The sequence below is a fragment of the Gouania willdenowi genome, chromosome 13, assembly GCF_900634775.1.
Source record: "Gouania willdenowi chromosome 13, fGouWil2.1, whole genome shotgun sequence".
In the NCBI taxonomy this organism is placed as follows: domain Eukaryota; kingdom Metazoa; phylum Chordata; class Actinopteri; order Blenniiformes; family Gobiesocidae; genus Gouania; species Gouania willdenowi.
This window is the reverse complement of record NC_041056.1, coordinates 25,078,867-25,102,684: the sequence shown is the minus strand read 5'-3', so window position 1 is coordinate 25,102,684 and position 23,818 is coordinate 25,078,867. Positions and strand designations below refer to the sequence as shown.

The window sequence follows — 23,818 nt, the reverse complement described above, 5'->3', positions numbered from 1 at the left end:
TCCCCTGAGGTTTGAACCATTAGTCCGGGGCTGGGATGGGGAAGGGTGGGGTCGACGCGTCACTAATGAATGAGGGGGGGATGGGGGACCACAGCAGCCCGATCTGACTCCCACTTTGTGGTCGCAAGAGGGTGGAGCTCTGTGTGTTTGACAGCTGAGAGAGAGAGAGAGAGAGAGAGAGAGAGAGAGAGAGAGAGAGAGAGAGAGATGGTCTGCTGAAGCATGCCGCTCCATGGACGGGATGCAGCATGCTCCTTTATAGCCTGCCCTCATAAATCTGGACCGATTGAGGAGCAGCACAAAGGGAGATAACAGCCTTTTATTGCACATCATTGCTGGGAGTTTTGGTGGAGAATGCAGCGGGCGTTCTCCTTCCCGGTGACCGTGGAGCGCAGTCGGGCCAAGGAGCGTCTGGAGGCGAGTCTGTCCGGGCTGTGTGAGCTGGAGCTGCGGAGGCAGCGACAGGAGGCTCTGGTGCTGGGAGCTCTGGCTCTGGGGGAACCGGGGCTCCAGCAGGAGAACTGGACTCTGAGGCGTCAACTGGTAAGAAGTTCAGATCAGCCTTTGTCCCACAGTCGGACAGTGTGTCCTGCTGCTTTTTTTGTGTGTGGATGGATGGGGAAAAGTTAGTGAACTTGATAAATGGGTTCTCTGTTTGGAAGAAGCTGCTGCGTTCCTCAGCCTCGGCCCCTGATTTATGCCTCAGAGCAACGGAATCAGGGGGTGGAGCACCCGCACATTGTGGCACGGAGAGCTTTTAATGGCCCATTGTTCCCTCTTGTAGGTTTAAGGCTCATACTTAACAAGCTCTCATTTGTGCCTTCGACACATCATAGAAGGATGAATTATCCCTTCAGTCTAAAGCAAACAAAACCTACTCATCATGATGCGATAAGAAAGGTTTTCTTTTTTTTTATAAACCGAGTAAAGTTTGGCCGTAAGTGCAGACTGGGATGTCTGTCGCTCTAAAATCTACATTAATCCTAAAAAAATTAAAAAAAATAAAAATCTAAATTTCAATGTCTGTCTTTCATCCTCTCACCACATTGGTAGTTTTACGCACCACTCCGACGCTTACGCACAGTTTTATGCTCCGTTTGGCTGATAAAGTGTGTATTTTTTGTGTTGATTTAGTTGGACACACTCCATCCCAACACTGTCACAATAAGAAAGGCGTTTTTAAAGAGAGTGAAAAAGAAATTGAAGCAGCCTCCTCCCTCCAAGAGGCCAAACAATGGGCGCATATGGAGCAGAATACTAATCGGTGGCATTGAGCAGACACTGACCTGCATTTATACATGTGTACTGCATTTAATCCATAGATTAAATATTCATGGTCTGTTGAAACATCTAACCGTGACTGTAATTTAGCTTTTTTTTTTGTGGTTCATTATTTTGTATATTTTCCCTTATCTTAATATTAAATTCATTTTAGGATGTATGACTGTATCATTTAGATGTAACACATGCATCAGTCCTGAAGTCATACACCAGTGCACTAAACAAGACCCAAAGATAGAATATGGTCAATCTGATAAGTCTAAAGAGAACACCCTGAAAGTAAAATGCAACTCTTCTCATCTCGCCTTAGTGCCAGGCCTCTTAAATAGTATCCTAATACGGATCAAATATTCCCATAAACTTGCTTCTAAATGGTTTTGCAATGGTTTAATACAGACGTGGGAAACAGGCGGCCCTCGATCCGATTTTGTTAATGTACAAAAGGACTATAAAACACACAAAAAGACAGAAAGATACACAAAAGAAAGCAAAATGACTTCAAAAAGCATACAAAATTATGGTAAAAAAAACCCCACAAAAGGACAAAAGTTTAACAAAATGACTTATAACACAAAACAACTGAATTATACTAATTGACAGAAAAATATGCAAAAAATGACAGCACAATTGTACAAAATGACTCAAAAAAACATACAAAGTTACAAAAAAAAGCACAAAAAGGACAATGAAATGACTTAAAACACACAATACAAGTAAATTATACTGAATGATAGAAAAATATACAAATACGACAACAAAAATACTCAAAATGACTCCAAAAACCCATCAAACTACATCGAGAAACAAAAACGACAACAAACACACTAAACAATTTGTTCTTTCCTGTATTAATGCTCAGTTTGGTCATTATTCTAATTGCTGACATGGATGTCTGGCTTTGATTTCCAGACAGGAACTCATTCTCTTTGTGTTTGCATGTTCTCCTTGTCCTTGTTTCCCCCACCATCAAAACAAGCATCCCCAGGCATGTTCAAGGCTACACCAGCTGCAAAGGAGGACAAACTCCTTTTTAAACCTCACAGATTAAGAACATAAGGGCAGACCTTCTAATACGTTTGGGTATGTCGTGCATGTGGTGGAGATGTCAGAGTGTGTCAGCCTGGCCATGCTTCACCACCGATAGCTGGTTTCCCCACAGTGACAAACCATTTCCCCTTTTCATTTCTTTTTTTTTTTTTGTGCACATATCTGTGTATCAATATTTATTAACTGTTCTGCTTACCCACGCATGCAAGTAATTACACGGGAAATTCCTCAGAGGATGTGTTTGCCCGACAGGACTCTAATTGAAGTCTCAAATTGAGTCTTGATGAGATTGGGTCGCCATCTGCATCAGAGCCAAATCCCCAATCTCTTCGTCCATGTGGGTTAAAGTCACCAAAATGTGTAGTTCACAGCGTGACACCAGAACAAGTGACCCAGGAGACCACCAGCAGTGTGTGTATGTGCGTGCATGCGTGTGTGTGTGTGTGTGTGTGGTGCTGAAGGTGTTGACAGCTGGGCGACATCAGACAGCTGGGGAACCATGAAGCTCTCAGACACCCTACTGAGTTTGTTTTAGGAGACTGCGACACAAAATGTGTGGAGTGTTCATGATTGTGGTATCATATATACTGTATATATGTATATATATACACACACGTCTGAGATTATATTTAATCTCCTTTGATTCGTTTTTGGTTGTTTCTTCAGCTTCAGATGGGACATAATGAAGAAGGCCTGTCGATCACATTTACTCACTGGCTACGGTTACATGATGTTTTTTTTTTTCCTTTAATTCAGAATTAATAATTCAGAATAAAATAATGAAGAACACATGGAAATAGTAATTCCGAATTGAGGTTAACATGTAAAACACGTTTATTTGGCTTTATTCAATTCCGCTTTAGGTCTGGGGGTTGGGAAGGATTCTGATTGGATGAATGTGACATATTCACGTCTATCAGAAAACAACACAAAACAAACCTTTTCTTTTTGGCTCCAACATAGAAGACATATAATAAATACTATTTTCACTTTTATTTTGATTGTAGTTTTGCAGCGGCAGCTTGACAATAACACATGGTTTCACTTTCGTCAGCTGAGCAGGAGAAATGAGATACAGTAGCTTCGAAGGGAGACTGAAGATCGTACTTCGGCCAATCAAAGCCAGCGGTTAATGCAACAGCTGTTCTATCGCCACGATACAGGATTTTGAGTGGAAGAAGAACTTTATGATGACTCATTTGTGAAGCTCTGTGTCCTGGTGCAGGGCTTTGTGTCCATCTTTCGTTTGCTGATGTCCGTGTGTGTGTGTGTGTGTTTAATATGTCTGCATGTTCAGCTTCCATCCATCCACTCTTTTCATTATATTATATTTTCTAAGGCCCTTAGTAAACAAATAGTATTGGCTTGAGTCCGGGCGGACATCTTGGATTATTTCATCACCAACACGTCATTGCAACAGGACGAGCTTGCACATGACTGGAATTAATTTAAAGCGAAATGAACATTTACAAGATTGAAAAATTATTCAATTTGGAAATAAAATCAGAATAAACCAGCCACTCATTTCAGATTTAGGTTTAATTCAGAATGGCCATTTTCATTCAGAATTAGGTGTTTACAAGTTGATTTTTAATCTTTTTAAAGATGATTTAACTTGGGCCGGGACGACGTGTCGACATAATCGATGATGTTGACGAAAAGAAAAAAAAAACGTTGACGCAAAATATACGTGCCGATGCGTCGTCTGACCAAAACGAAGATGGCGGCGCCAGAGAATAACAACACGAGTGGCTCTTCCAAGTTTCAAAAGTCCAAGTCAGTGAAGGCACGCACACTTTCGACGAAGGTAGCTGTTCCCCGTAACCCTCGTCCTTCATCCCGGGTGTGACTGGACGGCAGCGCGTTGACGGGACAAGGAGGAAACATCCGCCGTGGCGGCAGCAGCAGCACACACGCATGCGCGCCACACACGCACACACACACACACACACACACTTCTTAAGTTAAAATGAAAGTTTATTTTGTGTTGGAAAAGCACTTTCTGTCTCTGAATGCATTATTCTGTTCTTTTATATTCTTACGTGAACTTTATTTTGGGTTGAAGAGCAATAAACATATATTGCAATGTTAAGGAATTCAGGTTTGTGTTTTGTTTCATTTTAGGTATGTACAGTAAATCAACATGTATGAATTACTTTTAGTCAATTAATGCTGAGATAATCGAATCAAGTCAAATCGAACTGGAGAAATTAATCGTTAATTTAATCGATGCATTGAAAAAATAATCGTGAGATTAATCGTTTAAAAAACAATTGTTTATCCCAGACCTAGATTTAACTTTTATTCTGAATTAAAGGGGAATTAAAGCTCTCATTTAACGTGGCCATTGTCTCTACATGATGCTGTAGTTGTGTCTGCAGCTCCTTTTGTTTGGTGCTTGCTGCTCATTGTTGGTCCAGTTGTTTGTCCTTGTGTTAAGACAGCAGTGCTTCATTAAAGGAGAGGATGCTAGTGTTCCCAGCTCTTTAACTTTGAATAGTTTGAAGCAAATCAAAACTTCTAACACAAATCTTGGATACTTTGGCTTTCATATAAAGGAACCGCGTCTAAAATACACAACTCTCTTGTACACAGAGGAAATGTAAACACACGTCCTAACTTTATGTTTCCACTGGGCTGGAGCTGGCAGACTGAGTTGATCCCTCAGCTGTTTGTCACATGAGAACAGCCTTGTGCTCGCCTCCCTCCGTCCATTCCTTTTTGAAGGAAGAATGTCTTGCTGTGAGTCTCACCAGCATGTCTAAAGAAAGGGTGTATCCAGTAGTTTGATACCCTAAGATACTGAGTGTGCATTTTTCCTTCTGCCAACAATCATTTAAAGAAGAACATTAAATATGTATTAACCTGGTTTTTTTGTCTGCTTGAGAAAATAGTGGATTAGTTTTGTGTGTGTGTGTGTATGCGTGCATGCCTCTATGTGTGTGTGTGTGTGTGCGTGTGTTTTTGTGGCCTCCCACAGACGTCTCTGTTTGAATCCAGTCACTACATTGCTGTAATTACAGACGGTCAAGCGATGCGGCTGCATGCCTCGTGTTCTACGTTCCACAGATTTCCATATCCTTGTACTTGTTGTTTCAAGCCCTTCCAGCCATTCACTGGTTTGAGGTTCATTCTTAGATCTTGTTCAAATCTGGCACAAGCTACACTTTGGCCAATTCCCGTCTCTCCTTAAGAACGCCTTTAGTGTAACTGAACCACAGTGTGTCTTTTGTAGACGCTCTGCTCTTTTCTCATATTAACTAGCTTAAGTACTTCAACATGCACTCAACTCATTTTTTTTTTTTTGCAGAAAACTGAAAATGGCTTCGGTTGTTTCTGTCTCGCCGTTGTCCTGGCTTCACTTGCACGAGCCCTTGGGTCAAAGTGTTCCACTGACAGAACAAGTGGTCCTTGTATAGGCGCTGTGTAACATCTTGAGTGCTGCCTTGCCTTATCCTCCACCTCTCCCATCCCCCACCAGTCAGCACGGGGCACAGGATGCAGTAAAACAGCGACGATACAGAGTGCACAGTGTTGCCGAGCCAGTCTCAGAGCGGTTAAAGCGGCTCGAAGGGCTGCAAAATGCAAACTGAACCCTCTTGTGAGTGTCCTGCGGGCTTGTGATAATAACCAGCGCAACGGTGAGCGTTTGCCTGAATGAGATCCTCGTGGGCGCAGGCACAAAGGCAATCAATTGTGTGAAACTCCATCATTGATTAATTGATTTCCAATAGCCCCCCCCCCCCCTCCCATCCCGTCTTTTTTTTTACCACACGCTAGTCACTAAAACAGAAATCCCCACTCTCCCTTTCTGCCACACAAAGTACTATAATATTGATGCAATGATGCTAATGCTTTGTGTGTTTTAAGACAAACCGAAGCTTTGTCTGGACAACAGAAATGACAATGTTTGGGGTGAAGAGTCTGTGTTGGAACACAGCTTTGATCGATTGGCCCTCAGCAGCAGCAGCAGCAGCAGCTCTCACTGTGACCACATGCAGTCTGTTAGAGCTCAGCCTCTGATTGGAGCGTCGGCCAAAAGGTCACTGTGAGGCGAACCAATAGACACCCTTTGTTTTGTTTTTTTTAACTCATTACTGATTTAAACAGATGGAGCTTTCACTGAGTTAAATTAATATAGGGTTGGGTACTGTCTCACAGCAAAATAAGAACGTGGGTTAAAGTCAATACAAAAGAGTTCATTTGTAGGGTTTGTCTCTGTGTTTATTTAGTAACGTGGTACGTGTGTACATAACATGGCACCAAGAGGTGAAAGTAACAGATTACAAGTACTCCCGTTAATGTAATTGAGTTGCTTTTATGCATACTTAAACATTTGAGTATATTGAGTACATTGAGTATATTTCTAAATAACTCATTTTATTTGTACTTAAAGCTGATATCCAGAGTTTCTGAGAAACGTCTCTATGTCCCGAACTAAACTGCTCCACTTCCTCCCCCTGCCTCTGCCAATCAGCCGGAAGCCACGCCTCTACTTTTCTGGACGCGCATCGCGGAACATAACAAGGTCGCATTAATATAGGTCTATGGGTCAAAATCATATTTACCTATTTACTGTTGTTCACATTTCAAAAGAATCAAACATAAACAGATTTCTCAGATATCAGCTTTAAGTACATTTTAAAAGAACTAATTAATACAATTTCTACACCAAACCGTTACTGAGTAAATTATTATCTTTTGCTTTAAAATCATCAACGGACGTTGTGAAACTAAAAAAAATGAAATATCCAGACAACAATCAAATGCATCACATCATAGCCGACCAACCAGATTAAAATGCACTGCGCCAAAACAGCATTGAATGCTGGTTATTTTCCATATGTTCTTAGTCGTGTCATTTCTTATCAACTCCCAGCCACTTTCTTCTGTTCAGGTTGTGGTTTTTACCTATTTTTGTTGTTACCCACATGGTACATTTGACATGGAACTGTTTTAGAGTTCATAAATGTAGCTATACTTATAGCCTGCGCACTTTTTATATACATATAATATAATTCATTGGTGTTATTTTATTAAAAAAGAATTGCACATTTTGACAAAACTTTTATTTTAAACAGATGCCTTTGTGGAAAACAAATTAAGTTCCAATTGTGCAGTATTTTGTCTCTTCCTTTTTAAGTTTATACATGAGATGTTTACTGTATGTGAGGGAGCCGTAGCAAAATATTACAAAAAACAAACATGGGGGGTGAAAGTAACTAGTAAATTTTACTTTGAGTACTATTTAATTGAGCTTATTTTTACTTGTACTTGAATATTCTATGTATGATTTACTTGTACTTGAGTATTGTACCCTAACTGAGCTAAGCTAGGAGTATTAGATGTTGGATGTTCAGTGAAAAATGTGATTCAACTTATTGTGTCCGTGAGTACAAATGAATGTTATGGTAATGTGAAGAAAACAAAATGAAACCAGATGATTTACATCTCCTTAAGAAAATGCAAGTGAGGATGCATAAGCTAAAAGAATAATAGATAGACCACATTTATTGCCACATATGTGCTGCAAACGATGTGTTTTTACCTCATCCCTGAGGAGCAGTGTGCAGCCACAGCACCCAGGTCAGGTGAATGTCACACAGTGGTGGCCCACAGTAGGTTCCAAACAGCGACAAACCAGTTTCCTGAACCATTGCCTAGAAGTTACAGTTTTTCCTCAGTCGCTTTGGTGCTTTTCTCACATCACTATTAACATTTGCACAGCAGTCCATGCATTTCTCAAAACAATTAGTGCAAACTGCAAAACCTAGTGGATAACCTGCAAAAGCACGTCACTTGCTCAAAATGGATAGTCCATTTCCTCAAAAGCAAGTATGCATGTCAGTGAAACTGCCAGTGTTCCCAAAATGACACCGTTGTTTATGAACAAGATACTCAAATGACTTTGTCATGTTTTCATTATGACAGTTTATTCTCAGTGTTTTCCAATGCAACAAAAAAAAAAGGGTCAGAGCTCGGTGACACTACCTGAAAATGCAGTACACGCTTTATAGAGAGAGAGAGAAATGTAACAACTTTTCCTGTGTAACATAATGCATTTTGGAAAACATATTGTACAGTATGTTCTGTGAATACATAGATAATTTCTAGTGTACTGCATGAAACTACACAAAGTAAAACAGTTTCCATTGCTGAACATTAGAGCAGGGGTTCTCAACTGGTCTCACCCTCGGACCCACATTTTGCCACAGTCATTAAATCGCGACCCACTTTTTTTTTTTTAGAATGCAACCAACCAAATTTAGTTTTTCAAAAATAACTGTTGAAAGCACAAATATATAATCTTTTTAAAAACATAAATCTATATATTTTCCTGTGCAACATGCATTTCACAGCATGCCTGTCAAAAGAGTTGTTTCTTTCAAAATAAAAGACAAATTCTATTTATTTATTTTTGACTAGCTGTCCGCGACTCACCCAGTACAGGTCCGCAACCCACTTTTGGGTCCCGACCCACCAGTTGAGAATCACTGCATTAGGGTATTCATATGTTTTACCTGTACATACTGGTGACAGATCTTCTACACTCTTTCTCTGTTCTGTTCAAATGGCTATCGCATTGTTTGCAATCACCATTGAACAAATGGCTTCCTCTTGCTGCGAGGTAAAAAAAAAAAAGGGCGTCTGTGAGGTTGTCTTTCAATCCTATGTGGTGTAAAATTCCATTAATGTACAGTAAGCATGAGATATTATGAGATGTTGGATTACTGTCCAATACTACGCATACCTGTTCTCCCTACGAAATGTTTGAATGGCTGAATTCACAATGGTTCTTCCAACATTTGGTTGGACCCTCTGACCAACCTCAGCCACTGTGAGGCCATGATTGACAACACGGTCCACTACTGTAGCCCTAATTTCACTAGGAATCTGCCTATGTATTTGGCCTCTTCCCCTGTTTTGTGACTGTGAACAAGTGGCTTGTCATTGGTTACAACTAATACTTCACACACCTCCTCATGAGTGAAAGCTGAAGTTCACCTGAGAGCGATTGTTCAATTTGGGAGACATTTCCATTAAAAATTATAAAGAAAGGTATAGAATTAACTTGACAGAATTCGATAACTAATTCAACAATTTTGTATGTAATGACTCAAGCAATGAAACGAAGACTATTAGTTGTATTGGAAATGACTATTCAGCATTCATAAGTATAGTTCATTTTGACTGACATGACATAAGAAAATGAGAATGTTATAAAATGCTGTTCAGAGGAAGGAGAAATTGCGACTGTGATGTGCACAAATGACTAAATGTTGTGGAAGTTGAACTAATAGTTATGAGAATTTTCATATTGATCTGAGAAAAGCATCAAAGCGACTGAGAAAAATTGTAAAAGAGCATCACTCAAGTCCAGTACCATCATGACACCTCAGTTTGGGTTCCAGAGCAAACCCTGTGCCCCCAATACACCAGACAACCCAGCCCCTGCCATGGCTCAGATGGTAGATGGGTCATCTTCATATCCAGAGGTTTGGGCTTTGATCCTACGTCTACGTATCAAAGTGTTCTTTGGCAAGACACGGAACCCTAAAAGCAAACCCTGGACTCCATACACAGCACAGTCCCATTATGCAGAGGGAATCCACTGTGGGCCATCCCTCTGGGACCTTAAACCTCACTGCTTCCACGACTCTCTTGAATAAGAGACTCTTAATCTTAATGAGACTATCCTGGTTAAATAAAGGTAAATGAATAAATACATAAATAAAGCAGCCACTCACAAGAGGAACCTCATTTTTATCATTTAATTTTGCCATTTTACCAACCAGGATACACTGGGATCTCCTGGTTTGTCAAATTGGACTAAATGCAAGGGATGAGTTATTGTCACGCGTCTGAGTTGTGGATGAGGACCCAAGCGCAGAAAGAGAGGATCAGGCAGCAGGCAGGTGTATCGTTCATAGAACCAGTCCATTTCAATGATCAAATTACAAACAAAACCCAAATCGCACAAATGTAGAAGCACACAAGGGTAAAATTGACAATGATCCAGCAATCAAAATATAAATCAAAAAATAGTGAGGGAGGTTTGATTTGTAATGGGTCACACCTGTGTGCAAAAACATGAGACAGCTAATCACTCACAACCCAAACACACTGACATCACTAGGAGGTGGAGACACCAGCAGGAAGACCTGGAAACACAAAGACGCAAGAGTTCAAACATGAAACTAGAACTATAATGGAAACTAAAGAGAAATAACAAAGACTTACAGAACAAAAAGATGTCCACAAGGGCTACAGACAACTAAAACTAAAACTAAACCTGACAGTTATCAGGCAAAAAAAAGGTACAGAGTCAATAATAACAATACCAACAATTTTAAAAAATGATCAAACATCAAAAACATTACTGGAAACCCTGTGTGTATGATTATTACCTCACAGACCTGGGACTTTTATGTATGATATTTGCATGTTCTCTCTTTGTGTGCATTTGTCTTCTCTAGATCAAAGAAACATGTTAGAGTAAATAATCTGACCAATGTAAAGCCTGCCTTAGTTTCCAGTACAAGGCAACTCAATGTGCTTTACATGATAAAACAATCAATTGTTTAAAATCAATAAGAACATTTAAAATCATCAGTAAAATCAATTAAAATCATCAGTAAAATCATCATGACATCAACAACGTGACCATAAATCTCTCTCTCAATCATACGCAGTAGAGAAAAAAAGTGCCTTTAAGTTTGATTTAAAAATGTTCACATTGGATGCTGACTTCAGCTCTGCTGGCAGTTTGTTCCACTTCTTTGCAGCATAACAACTAAAAGCAGCATCACCATGTTTACTGTGAACTCTGGGCTCCACTATCTGACCTGTGTCCATAGATCTGAGAGACCTGCTGGGTTCATACCTGACTAACATGTCACTGATGTATTCTGGACCAAACCCATTCACAGATTTATACACCAGCAGCAGAACTTTAAAGTCTATTAGTATGGATAGATAGATATATGAATAGAGAGTCTGACATTATTAGATTAGTAACAATGGATGCTGTCTCAGTCTCATTTGGGACGTCAAAGGTACAAATAATGCTGCACTTATTTCAGATTTCCTCTCACAGTCCATGAACAACTGTATTTAAATTGTACATCACTTTAATTAAAACTGAATGAATCCCAAAGCGTTTTACAATCTCACACCAAGGGACAGAGCAGATCTCCTCTCAGTGGGAGAAACTTAGGGTTCAGTGTTTTTCCCAAAATGCAAACGCACTCTTCAGTGATGTCATTATTAGTGACATCACTTTAGCTCCCACCACAAGCACAATCCATAACATTACAGTCTCCAATGATTAACATTCAACCATCATGCTCTGCAGAAACACGTCAGCTTTTCCTATTCCAATTAATCATTTAGCTTTTAGAATGCTTCCATCTGATAATTAGTACAAATGCATGCGGTATTGTATCAACAACAAAATGTTTTCACTACAAGGACACAGGTTTAGTAAAGTGAGGACTTATATTTGTTGAAATCTTTGTAACTTTCTGTAGGAAGTTTTTAGACGACTGTCACACAACGTTCTGCTGCTTCCTTCTGACAGGTTCTTCATCACAGCAGCGACACATTGTAAAAACATGTGCTATATTCTCATGGTGGTGACGTTCTTTAATGCAGGGGTTCTCAGCCTTGGGGTCGAGAACCCATTTGGGGTCGTCAGATACCTTTAAAAAACTGAATATTGAGCACAATTTGAGCCCATTTTTGCTCATTTTTTTTTTACCCTTTTTATGCAACTACACCAAACTTGCAATAATTAAAACTATGTTTTATCACTTTTTCTTTCCATATGTTTGCTTCTTTTAAAGCATTTTTGCTACATTACTCCAATTTGTCACGTCATAAAATTTAAATGCCTTTTCTTCACATTTTTTTCACTTTAAAAACATTGTCAGCACTAATAAACCCTTTTCACCGCTTTTCCCACCTAATGTCGCATATGTTGACCCATTATTGTCACTTTTAACCTCTTTTCGCCATATTTCAGACTTATTTTATGCCAATTTAACCACATTCACGATGTGTCATGCCCATTATTTGCCAGTTTAAACTAATTGTTCCTATTTTTTTCTCCCACTCTTAAGCCAATATTGACACTTTGAACCCTTTTTCTGTCCATTTTTTGGCCACAATAATTTGCAACTTTTAACTCATTTCTGTGGTTCTAAAATCCCATTTCACCACTTTTTCCACCATTTTTTTCCACCACATGACTGTTCTTCAATGTTCATGTCTGTGTTCAACCACCTTCAGATACATTGGGGGTCCCTGGTCTCTTGCATCTTTATTTTGGGGGTCGCGGGCTGAAAAGGTTGAGAAGCACTGCTTTAATGAACCTCAAGTGTCTGGAGGGCTGACTCAGACAAACTGGAATCTGTGCATAACTGTGTGTGTGTGTGTGTGTGTGTGTGTGTGTGTGTGGTATGATGGTGGCGACGTATGTAAACAAGCTCACATCGAAGGTCTCTGGGTGTTAGTATGATGTTGACGTGTGTATGCATGTGTGTGTGTGTGTGTGTGTGTGTGCGTGTGTGTGTGTGTGTGTGTGTGTGTGTGTGTGTGCTTTATATCCAAATCTTGACTTGGTCCAGGTAAAAAAGAGGTGTTTGTTCACTCATATTTGTCCTCCGGCTAATGCGTGTCCCCTTCAGTGTGTCTGTATTTGTCTGCTCGCGTTCGTCTGTATGTGCTTGTGTCTGAGTGTCTGTCTGTCTGTTTAAATGTCTGTTGCAGTGTATTCATGTGTGTACGTGCTGTGTGTGTGCGCCCCTGCCCACATGCGAGACTATGTCCCCACCCCTTCACATATCTGAATTATTTATGTTCCTTGGGACTGTGTGCTGTGGAAGTTTGCTGCGTTATGAGAACACAGTGACAGATGCAGATAGCAGACATGAGCGCGTGTTCAAGGCCACGTTTAGATGTCAGTAATTTGTTAAGGACAGAAATTGATTCAGCATTTTGGTTTGACATGTAAATTCTATCTAATTCTGGTACAGTTGGGATGTTTGTGTTGTAAAAATGAAAATGAAAAGACCCCTCCACGTTAATGCTGAGTCACTGGTACGTGACATGTGGCAGCTTCTCCCATTTTGGTCCCTTTGTTCTGCGTATGTGTTTGATTTATGGACGTCTGCTCCAGTATTTCAGAACACTTCAATAGAAGTTTCGCTGTTGGCTCAAACATAAACTGATGATTTCGTATGCGGCTGGAAAAACAAGCAGGGAAGCACACGCAGCTGTAGCTTTTGCTCAAACAAGCAAGTTGGTTGTAAGAGCTGTTTGACTTGTAGTTGAAATCTCTAATTGTTGCCTTTTGGCTGCTTTAAAAAGACAAAAGCTTTACTGCAAATGAAAAATTAGACAATGGGAGAAAAGAGTGTAATCGTGTGTGTGTGTGTGTTTCAGAGTGCTCTCCAGAGTTCCCCATGGGGTCTGATGCAGGCCTTGGAACAGCAGGTGGGAGAGCTGAGGATTGACACCGACAATGGCAGCTGTGATGGAGCTCAAGGAGAAACCGCTGACAGTCGGCCCAGTTCTGGTACTGTCACAGACTTTTATACACAAACACTATCTGTAGATCGCTGTTTTATACTACGGCACTGGTTCCCAAAGTGGGGCACGCAAATTGTCATGGGAGGTACCTGAATAAAAATGAAAAACAGCATGGACAACATTGGCCACGTTTACATGGGAGCTTTAAATCTTCTTTAAAGTGGAATGAAAGTTAATTCCTCTTTAACCTGACCTTGTAAACACTTAGGGTTCTATTCTCCCATCTGGACTAAAGCGCTTTTGTGCACGCATGCAGTTAGGCACTTCTCCCCAACGCGTATTCTGCGGTGAATGAAGGCGGGCTGTCTAGAAATCACGGAACATGGAGTTTTCCCAACGCTTGTAAATGGCCACGTTTACATGGGAGCTTTAGTTCCTCTTTATAGTGGAATAGAAGTGAATTCCTCTTTAACCTGACCTTGTAAACACTTAATTCCTAATGCTAATTTAATTCCTAATTAAAGTTAATTCCGAATTAAAGTTAATTCCGAATTAAAGTTAATTCCGAATTAGGTGGCTGGTTTATTCCGTTTTTAATTCCGAATTAGATAATTCCTCTTTCTTGTAAACATTTAACTTGCTTAAAGCCACTTTTAAGTTAATTTGGATTGTGCACTGGTGACGACATAATCCAAGATGGCGGTGGCCCAGACTCCTGCCTAGACTATTTAATATTAAATGACATGGATATAATGAAAAAAGTGGATGGACGGAGGCATAAACATGCAGACTTTCACTAGTCGGCTGGCACTAGGACCCAGAGGCGGAGTAAATGTGTCCCCATACTGCATGTACAAGCTGTAATATCACTAGTTTATCATTTTGCCTGTTGTTAGAGCTACTATCTTTACTAGGGAGCAATTACTGTATTTATTCCTGGTGATTGTTTTCCAGAGGTTTACTGGGCTTTTTACCAGTGATTACCTCCTATCTCTCTTCTCCTCCGCAGTCCAAACTGAAACTGTGTTATTGTCGCGTTGCTGCTTCAAAACTACAATCAAAATAAAAGTGAAAACAGTTCATGTGTGGTTTTCTGTGTTAAAGCCGACAATAAAAGGTTTGTTGTGTGTTTCGCCCGATAGACGTGATACATCACGCTCACCTCCTGTCCTATCAGGGCCTTCACAACCCCCAGACCTACAGTGGAATTATCTAAAGCCGAATAAACTGGTTTTCCATGTAAATCTAATTTCAGGAATTACTATTACCATGTAAACACGAAGCAGAACACTTTAGTTCCTAATGATTTAATTCGGAATAACTAATTCCCGATTAAAAAACATCATGTAACTGTGGCCAGTGGAAACTAGAATATAAATTGACCAGTAGTCAGGAGCCTCCATGCATTGCCACAATTTACACCTTGGCCTCTGTAGGTCTACCCTTTAGTTGAGACAGAGAAACAATCTCATCAAAAAACACAAATATGGCGAGGGCTACACAGCTTTGCACTGGCCAAACGTGCTTGATGCCCCCTGCCGCCACGTAAAAGTGATTTTTAGCTTTAACAAACGTGAAAACAAAATACAGAACAAGACTTTGCGTGGAGAACGATTTAAGAATCAGACACGCTCAAATTCAGCCAAACATTGCAGAGTTCTGTGCATCCTCTCAACCTCATTAATGTTGTTTCAAGTTGTATGTCACAGTATCAGGGTGATGCATCTGTTACATTACTGGTATATGTTCAATTAACAAATGTTTGATATGTTATTCCTCAACAGGATAGGTAAAGTTCAGAGACAAATTTCACTGTAAAGCTACATTATATATGACATTACATTTTTATGTTTTTTAAGGCATGCAGGAGTAGGGTGTTCAGGTTAAATATCTGAAGGGGTTCAGGACTGTGCTAACAAGTTTGGGAACCACTGTACTATGGTGTTTGTATTCAGCCTGTGTGTGTTATGCTCCCAAACAGCAACCCTTGAAGAAGAGCAAGCAAATTAAGTTCACATTACTGTATATGTAGCTCCAACCGATGTCATTTAGGGATATCTTTATCCAAACCTTGTACTTTATCATCTTTTATTGTAACATCAAAATCTGCATAATACCAATTCATAATTTTGCAATCCCAGCATTCCATAGAATGATATAGTAACTAACTTTTTTAAATTTATGTGTTTCAGTGATAATACTGTAACATGATTTTACTTAATATCAAATAAAGTAGTATATGAAAACTATTGTTGTGCTTTGACAATAGAAATCTGCAGCACAGACATTAAATCAATCAAACTGTACAACTCCTGTCTTAAACCTGACAGCTTTGTAATTATTTTATATTTCTGTATTATATTTGTACATTTGCATTATTAGTATTTTTATGTTTCTCCTGTAATGTGTGCACTTGTATTAAATCCTTATTTAATAAACAGTCTTTTACTTTGTTATTAGGGATGTCCCCATACTACTTTTCTACTTCCGATACGATGCCAATATTGCAGCCTTGAGTGTTGGTCGATACCAATATCGATCCAATACTATATTAGCACGAATCATACATACTTTTATTACTTATTTTGCAGTGTGGAAGGTTCGAAAAGGCTTGATCAAGTGATATTATTCAAACAGAGAACAATAGTCAACAATTCAAGTTCATTTCAGTTTTTTTTTACTGTCATATGGTGGGAACAGCTGAGGGCGGGGACAAAAACTTATTGGAGCGCTTATATCAAAGATTTTAGATGCAGTCCATTAAAATCCGATATTCGTTTTTTTGGCTGATATCGGACCGATATCAATATCGGATCGGGACACCTCTATTTAATATGTACGCTTTTCTTTTTCTTTTCTTTGTTTAGTGTTTCTTCTTTTCATTTGTAAAATTCTTGAGCCTCTGTAAGAAAGTAATTTCCCGCTGGGATAAATAACGTACTTCCTGATTCTGATTTAGGCCACCTGGAGTGAATTATGAATTGATCAGTGGATTAGAACAGAACAAATGAAGAAGAAAAAATGACTCTCTATTTGATGCTATGTCAAGCAGTGTCACTCCAGCAAAATGAGCTATTATTAAGTCACAAATGCACAGTTAGATTTTCTGCTCGGCCTAAAAAATGCATCAAGTTAGTGAGAGTTGGATCACCTTCTATGTGTGGCCTGATATAGCCTATCTTTGTTCACGGTTCAGATAAAGTAACAGTGTGTGTTCTATTTAGATGACTACAGACACTTATATTGGTAAAGCTTCAGGCTGTAAATAGTAAAGTGTTTCCCTTGTCAATTTGTTTTAGAGCACAATATTTAAAAAGTAGGCTAGAACGAACCAAACGCTGAAAATTTACAACCAATCTCTATTAGACTTTTGCAGCCTCCGTGTTGAGAAAAAGGCTCAATGACTGACCACTAATGACAGACACAGGAAACTCTTTGAGATTCCTAATTGCTCTCTTTTCTCTCTTTCTCTCTCTCAGGTTTCTACGAATCAAGTGAGGGTCAGTCGCCTAAAGGAAAGTCCTGCTGTGCTGAGCCCTCTGAGACTGTTTCCTTAGTTTACACCAACGACAGGCCCAAGTCTGTGGGTAAGAAACACTGCCAGATGTGGAAAATCTGACAAGTTGGTAGAACTGCATCGTGTGTGTATTTTTAGAAACACCACTTGTGAAAATAACTCTGTGCAACTTCTTGAATATCTCCTTAGCGTTATCAGAAATGTGTTTCAAAGTTCAAATTAAGAAAATGCATTTTACTATGGGGAGTGAAATCCCCAAACTGCTACATGTTCATGACGACATAATCACCATTTTTCTATTAGTATTTCAAGTGTTGGACATTTCTACTATCGTCCGTCTGCTCATCCCTCCACCTCTTTGTTCTCACAACAGTTGTCGAGTGTATAGTGAGTCTTTTGTGAGAGCTGTAACTATTCTCAGGAACAAAAGACAACTTGCAACTAATCAGCTAAAGATGGAGGAGTTTCTGGACAAAAGCCAAGATCTCAGACAAAAGCATGCTGTGAAGTTTAAAGGAGTGCTTTTAGGACGCCATGTAAATTAATATCAAGGTGTATTTATATAAGAACAGAAGGTTATCTATGATGTTTATAATAAAGTCCGACAACTCCGTCTAATATTTCTCCAGGCCCTTGGTGTCCATGGCAACCAAAGGTATTACCAGGGCTGGAGTGTCTCGAGCAGAGATACTGTCTTTGCACAGCTTTGGACTAACCATGGCATACTTTGAGTGACTATTTATAAGTGAACTGTGCAAACTTCCATTGAGGGGAAATACCTTCATACCAAGAAAATGACTAACTGTGCTAACGCAGTTCTTTCCTCTCACACATCACTGCCACGTCGCGATAGCATCTCACGGCAACAAAAATAAAGATAACTGCAGCTGCCTCTGCTTCACGTTGCGGTCCACAAGAATCCTAATCTCATTTTACGATTTAAGCCTTACATGGGATGATATTTTAGTAAAATAAACATTTACAAAGAAAGTGCTGCTTTACCCTCCTATTATCCCTGGGGTCAATTTGACGCTATTCAATGTTCATCATTCAATTGATAAAGCGTAAAATGAGCTGAACGCATATTGCACCCATTGGTGTTCCTCTGGGGTCAATTTGAACCTTACATCCCTATACTTTTGAGTTGATACATGACATGGAACAGCTCTTTCACAGTGAAAGTGACATAGAGCAGGATGTGTCTGAGACAGAGGACTTACTTTATAGTGAAAAATGCTACATAAAAATAAGTAAATAAATATGTTGATGAGAGGAAAGGGGGGGGTTCCCACATCAATCAATATGGTTCATTCTGTGAGAGTCATGAATGTGCACCCCAAATTAGTAAAGATTTGGATGAAAGACTTTTAAGATACGCTAACTCTAAAACTGAAAGTTTGGCCTGATGGTGGCGCTAGAGAACAGGTCAGGGTTTCATTATCAATCGATTGACCCCCAGGGTAAAATGTTTCGTGAATATTTGAGGTTAATAGGAGGGATAATATTCCTCTGAACATTTGCTAACATGCTGTGTTCTCTGTGAATAGGAGACCCTCTCATGCTAAGTGGAGAGTATGAGATGCCCGCTCATCGCACCACCCTGCCTCGCTCCTTCTCCGCCCCTTACCCGCCTTTGGAGGGCATTGCTGAGGAGGGGTCGACCGTGGAAACGTGGCAGTGGGACCCCGTTGATGTGGACCACGCCTGGCAGCAGGAACAGGCAGAGAGTCCTGCCACCGAGGAGGACTATCAGCAGGCCTTCAGGGTAGAAGGTTACATCCTGAGCCTTGTTCAGCGTCACACCCTCTCGCCTCGACCATGTCAGCCCCGCACCACCCTGAGCCCGGACCCCCCTTACAGCTCTGTGTCTGGACACAGCTCTCTACACAGGAGAGCTCCTTCTTTAACCACCGACTTACGCCTTCCTGACAACCATCTTCAGCCCCACGGTGACCTTTCAGCAGATCCTCAGAGTCAGGGATGGGGTTGTGACCCATTGGAAGCAGAGGCCTGTGGGGGAGAGGGGCCGCCTTTGGAGGAGGACTGTTACTTGGCTCCACCCCACCCCCAGTCCAGGCCACACTCTCTGACTGGGAGGCAACCATCACCTTTGCCCTCCTTGGATCCAAACTGTGCTGCAGGGGCTCTTGACCTTTGTTGTGACCCCTCATCCCCCCAACATTATTTACATCCACATCCACTTACTCATCGCATGCACCATTTAGTCAATGCTCAGTATATTCCAGGGCAAGCCTGTCATGCTCCGGTTCGCTCCCCCAGACATTACTCTTCAGAACAGCCCAAGCACAGTCGTGCTACCACTTCTCCAAACCAGCCCAACCCCAAACCCAGACCATCCAAGAAAGGTCACAATGAACGGCAGCGATCAAAGAAATCAGGTAGTAAAGCTGGGCGATCCCACTCAGAGAACAGCCTCTTAGGGCAGCGTGAAGTCCCTGAGAGGAGGTACAGCACCACAGAGAGGCACACCAACAGAGGAGAGCCTGTACCGAGCCAAAACCAGGTCCCTGGACCACATCTGGGCACCAACAGTCAAGCAGGACCCAACGGAAATCGGCGCTGGTGCTCCAATGTGGAGCTCAGTCAGGACGAGGGAGAGGCTCAGATGGGGCCGACAAATAAACGACCACCTCGGAAAGGTCGCCAAGGTCATTCGTGTTCCCACCAACAGCAGCAGCAGCACATTCAGCGCTGGCACCAGGACTTTAAGGACAAAGCACCTCTGTGTCGCGGGGAGGAGGGTTATGCCGGTGCCGGCGCCGCCCCTCCTGAGTCTGAATCTAGCATGAGTGAGGTGTACTCCCCGGCCTCCAGCTCCCTGTCCAGTGACTCGGATGAGAGTGGGGGGCTGGTGTGGCCTCAGCAGCTTCCCCCTCGCCTCGCCTCGGCATCAGCCTCCTCCTCATCCTCTCCTTCACCAAAAGCTGCCGCCAACGCTGCGTCCCAACCCAAAGCCTTTGTCAAGATCAAAGCCTCCCACGCCCTCAAGAAGAAGATTCTCCGGTTCCGCTCAGGGTCGCTCAAGGTCATGACAACTGTGTGAGCCAAGCAGTTTCAAACCAACAACCTATTTTTCTCAAGCCATTGTCAGACCAGTGACTTGTTGCTTTAGTCACTAAGCTGTATTAAGCTTTCATCTTTATTTTTGTCCCATTGTAACCACAGTGTGATCTTAATGACATGTGGTCATATTAATGAGCATAACTTAGGACCTAATGAGACATCCTCTCCCTACAACGTCTGCTTGCATTTATGTTATGGCTGACAACCAGCAGACACATAGCATCCACATCTAATGGGTGATAATTGCGGCCAAATTACACTTTGTCCTCATCAAAGCTAAATGTCTCTGGACGTCTGCTGGCTTCCTATACCATTAATCATGCACGTTTACTTCTTTTCTACAGTCTTGGCTGGAGAACAAGTCCAGACCACATATATTTTAGCAAATTTTTTACTCGCTATCAAGTTTTACCTAAACATCGTTGAGCTTCGTGTCACGATAACATCATTTCTCTTGATTTGTAATGATTGAAAGTTCATTTCCTTGCTTTTCTGTCTGAAGGCTGTGTGGCTTTCTTCCAGGTACTTTTTACCGGTACTTTTCCTGTCAGAGTCGAAACACATGTGTGCTAAGTTAACATCGGAGAGAATGTCTGTGTGTGTGTGTGTGTTTGTGATTGTCTGTTTGTGCGTGTGAGTCCTGGTGAGAATTCCAGGGTCTAATCAGCTCTGTGACCTCAGTAAGCATGGAGAGACTCCAGCATCAGGAAGTCTGCACACAGCAGGGGTTCTCAACTGGTCGGAACCCAACTGTGGAACTGTTTATAGTAGGTCGCTGACATTTGCAGAGCAGCCGTAGGGTAAATAGCAGAGGTGTAAAGAGTGCTGATATATATCCTACTCAAGCAGAGGTACTGGTACCTGATTAAAATTGCACAATAGGCAGTGGTTATTTGTACGGTTGCCGTATCAATATACCGACATTCTATCCGTGTGCAGCGCCCCTATTTGGCCAGTTTAGGTCACGTGACTAAACCTTACCCTAATTCTAACCCTAACCTTAACCTTAAAAATTGTTGCAATATTGAGTTATAACCTAACCCTAACCTCAAGACACTATGTACGTGTACTTCGGTAACCGTACCAATAGCACCGGGGGGTTGTCCATACGGCAACCGTACAAATAGACAATTTCTACATAAAATACTCAAGTACAAGTAAAAAGTAGCTCAATTGAATAGTATTTAATGTAAGTTACTAGTTGCTTTCACCCTCCATGTTTATTTTTGGTAATAAATCTTGCCACGGTTCCCTTGCATACAGTAAACGTTTCATGTATAAACTTATGTCAGTAAATGTACCCACTGCAGGATGCATAAAGAATACTCTACTAAAAAGGAAGAGACGAAATCTTGCATAATTGGAACTTCATTTATTTTCCACAAAGGCATCTGTATAAAATAAAAGGTTTTTATCAAAATCTACAATTATTTTTGAAATAGAATAACACCAATGAATTCTATTCATAATAATAAATTATAAGGCTATACGTATAGCTAAATGTATGAACTCTGAAACAGTGCAACAACATGCAGTAATAGGTAGAGACCCCAACCTGAACCATAGAAAGTGGCGTTGATGGCACGACTAAGAACATTTGGATTATTTGATTGTTGTCGGGTCATTTTTTATTTTTTATTTTTTTGCAGTTTCACATTCATTTTAAAACAAAAAAAAAATTACAATTTACTCAGTGACGGTTAGGTGTGGAAATGTAATTATCTGCTTTACTTATTTTAAAACGTACTTAAGTACAAGTAAAATTACTGATTTAGAAATATACTCAAAAAAGTACCGGTACAAGCAACTCAATTACAGTAATGTGAGTAATGTATTGATTGTCTTGAATTTAAAAAAAAAACCTCTGTAGTTTGAATGCAAAGCTACTTCTGTAATTAACAGTGATGTGATAACTGCGCTATATCTTTATCAAAATGGTCTGATTGGCTTCATATTTATAAAATTTAGGAGAAATACACATTCATGTGGTTCCTTATTTGGTATCTTAGAGGAAGCAGTTGAGAACCTCTGGTGTAGAAGATGGATTGATGGATGCTTACAGGCATATTATTTAACAAACAAAAAAAAAAACATATTTACTCCTCTGCTGACTCTACGTTTCTCGGAAATGTTTAGATTTTATTTTTTTTTCACACTTAATATACAGTCAACACAGAACAGCTCTGTATAATCCCTAATAAATATCCCAATAATTTCAGTTTGTCACGTGATTGAAGTGCTGATTGGTTATCTCCATTGTTGCACAAACTGATCAATAAAGAAAGTCACCAGTAAAACATCAAACACGATCATTGAATGTGTGCCATCTCTTTTTTTTTTACACTTAAAGTAGCTCCTGGAGCAGAAAGTACCCGTGTGTTTATTTTTTCTTGTGTATCATTCTCAGCTCTGAGCCAAACTTGGAGCTACATTAAAGCTTACTCTCCTCTACCTCTCTTCTTCTGCCAATGTTTGGGGACCAGTGGGTGAGATATAAACAGCTTGAGTCAGGGAGGGATTGGGTGGAGATGTGAAGAGAACTTTGTACATTGCATGCTTGTGTTCTATAGTTTAAGTGCATGACTTCACTGAAACACAACGCAGCACAGAAATGTTCTGTAAATAAGTGTTTGTTTTTTTGTATATACCATTAAGTGGCCTTGTTTTGAATGAATGTAGTTTGTAAATAAAGACACATTTCTCCCAATTTTGCTGTTTGTATTATTTCATGTGTTTGTAAAAGGTTCAACACTCTTAGTATTTTTTTTTAATTATTATTATTATTATTATTATTAAAAATCACAATGTTTATTATCACTTGTTTTAAAAGAAACCTTATTAATATGAATATTATTTAAATGTGCACAGCATTTTTACTTAAAAGAGCTAAAGCTCTACTTACTGTCAGAGTATTCATAAAATAAAGCATTTGAACAACCAATATACAGTATGTCGCCCCCTGCCGGTCAAATATAGATAACATGCTCTCCCGAGTGGTTTCAGAGAGAAACTTTCACAGTTAGCTTTATGTACATTCTGATGAAATCCGTGTTACACATACAGTCTTATAACTATTTTAATACTAAAATGTATTATTGTCTACCATAACAATGTTTGTTTTGGGTTTCTAACTTGACTTTATCACTATGAGGTAGATTTGTGTCTTTATTATTCAATCAAAAAAAAAAAGATGATCTTCAAAACTTTTTTCCCTTCAAATTTTGTTATTGAAATGTTATTAATTATAAAGACACAAATGTGCCACCCACAATATGGGCCAAAAATGAACAAGATTAATTAAATAATTAAATAAATCAAATTTAAAAAAAGAACTTTTCATTAAAAAAAAAAAAAAAA

The 23,818-nt window shown here is 40.1% G+C and overlaps 1 protein-coding gene across 1 annotated transcript; it reads left to right on the top strand.

The window, feature by feature from the left end:
• The first annotated feature begins 209 nt into the window (after positions 1-209).
• dact3b (dishevelled-binding antagonist of beta-catenin 3b) lies at positions 210-21,468 on the top strand. The gene is made up of 4 exons (XM_028465389.1): positions 210-543; positions 13,774-13,906; positions 17,340-17,447; positions 18,925-21,468. The coding sequence occupies exons 1-4, from the start codon at positions 355-357 to the stop codon at positions 20,439-20,441; spliced, it is 1,947 nt and encodes a 648-aa protein (XP_028321190.1). The 5' UTR covers positions 210-354; the 3' UTR covers positions 20,442-21,468.
• The last annotated feature ends 2,350 nt before the right edge of the window (positions 21,469-23,818 follow it).

Excerpts from the sequence above, each read along its gene's own strand:
- dact3b (XM_028465389.1), top strand. The coding sequence starts at position 355 with ATGCAGCGGGCGTTCTCCTTCCCGGTGACCGTGGAGCGCAGTCGGGCC. Across the intron at positions 544-13,773 it reads GGACTCTGAGGCGTCAACTG|AGTGCTCTCCAGAGTTCCCC; the intron begins GTAAGAAGTTCA and ends TGTGTGTTTCAG. Across the intron at positions 17,448-18,924 it reads CGACAGGCCCAAGTCTGTGG|GAGACCCTCTCATGCTAAGT; the intron begins GTAAGAAACACT and ends CTCTGTGAATAG.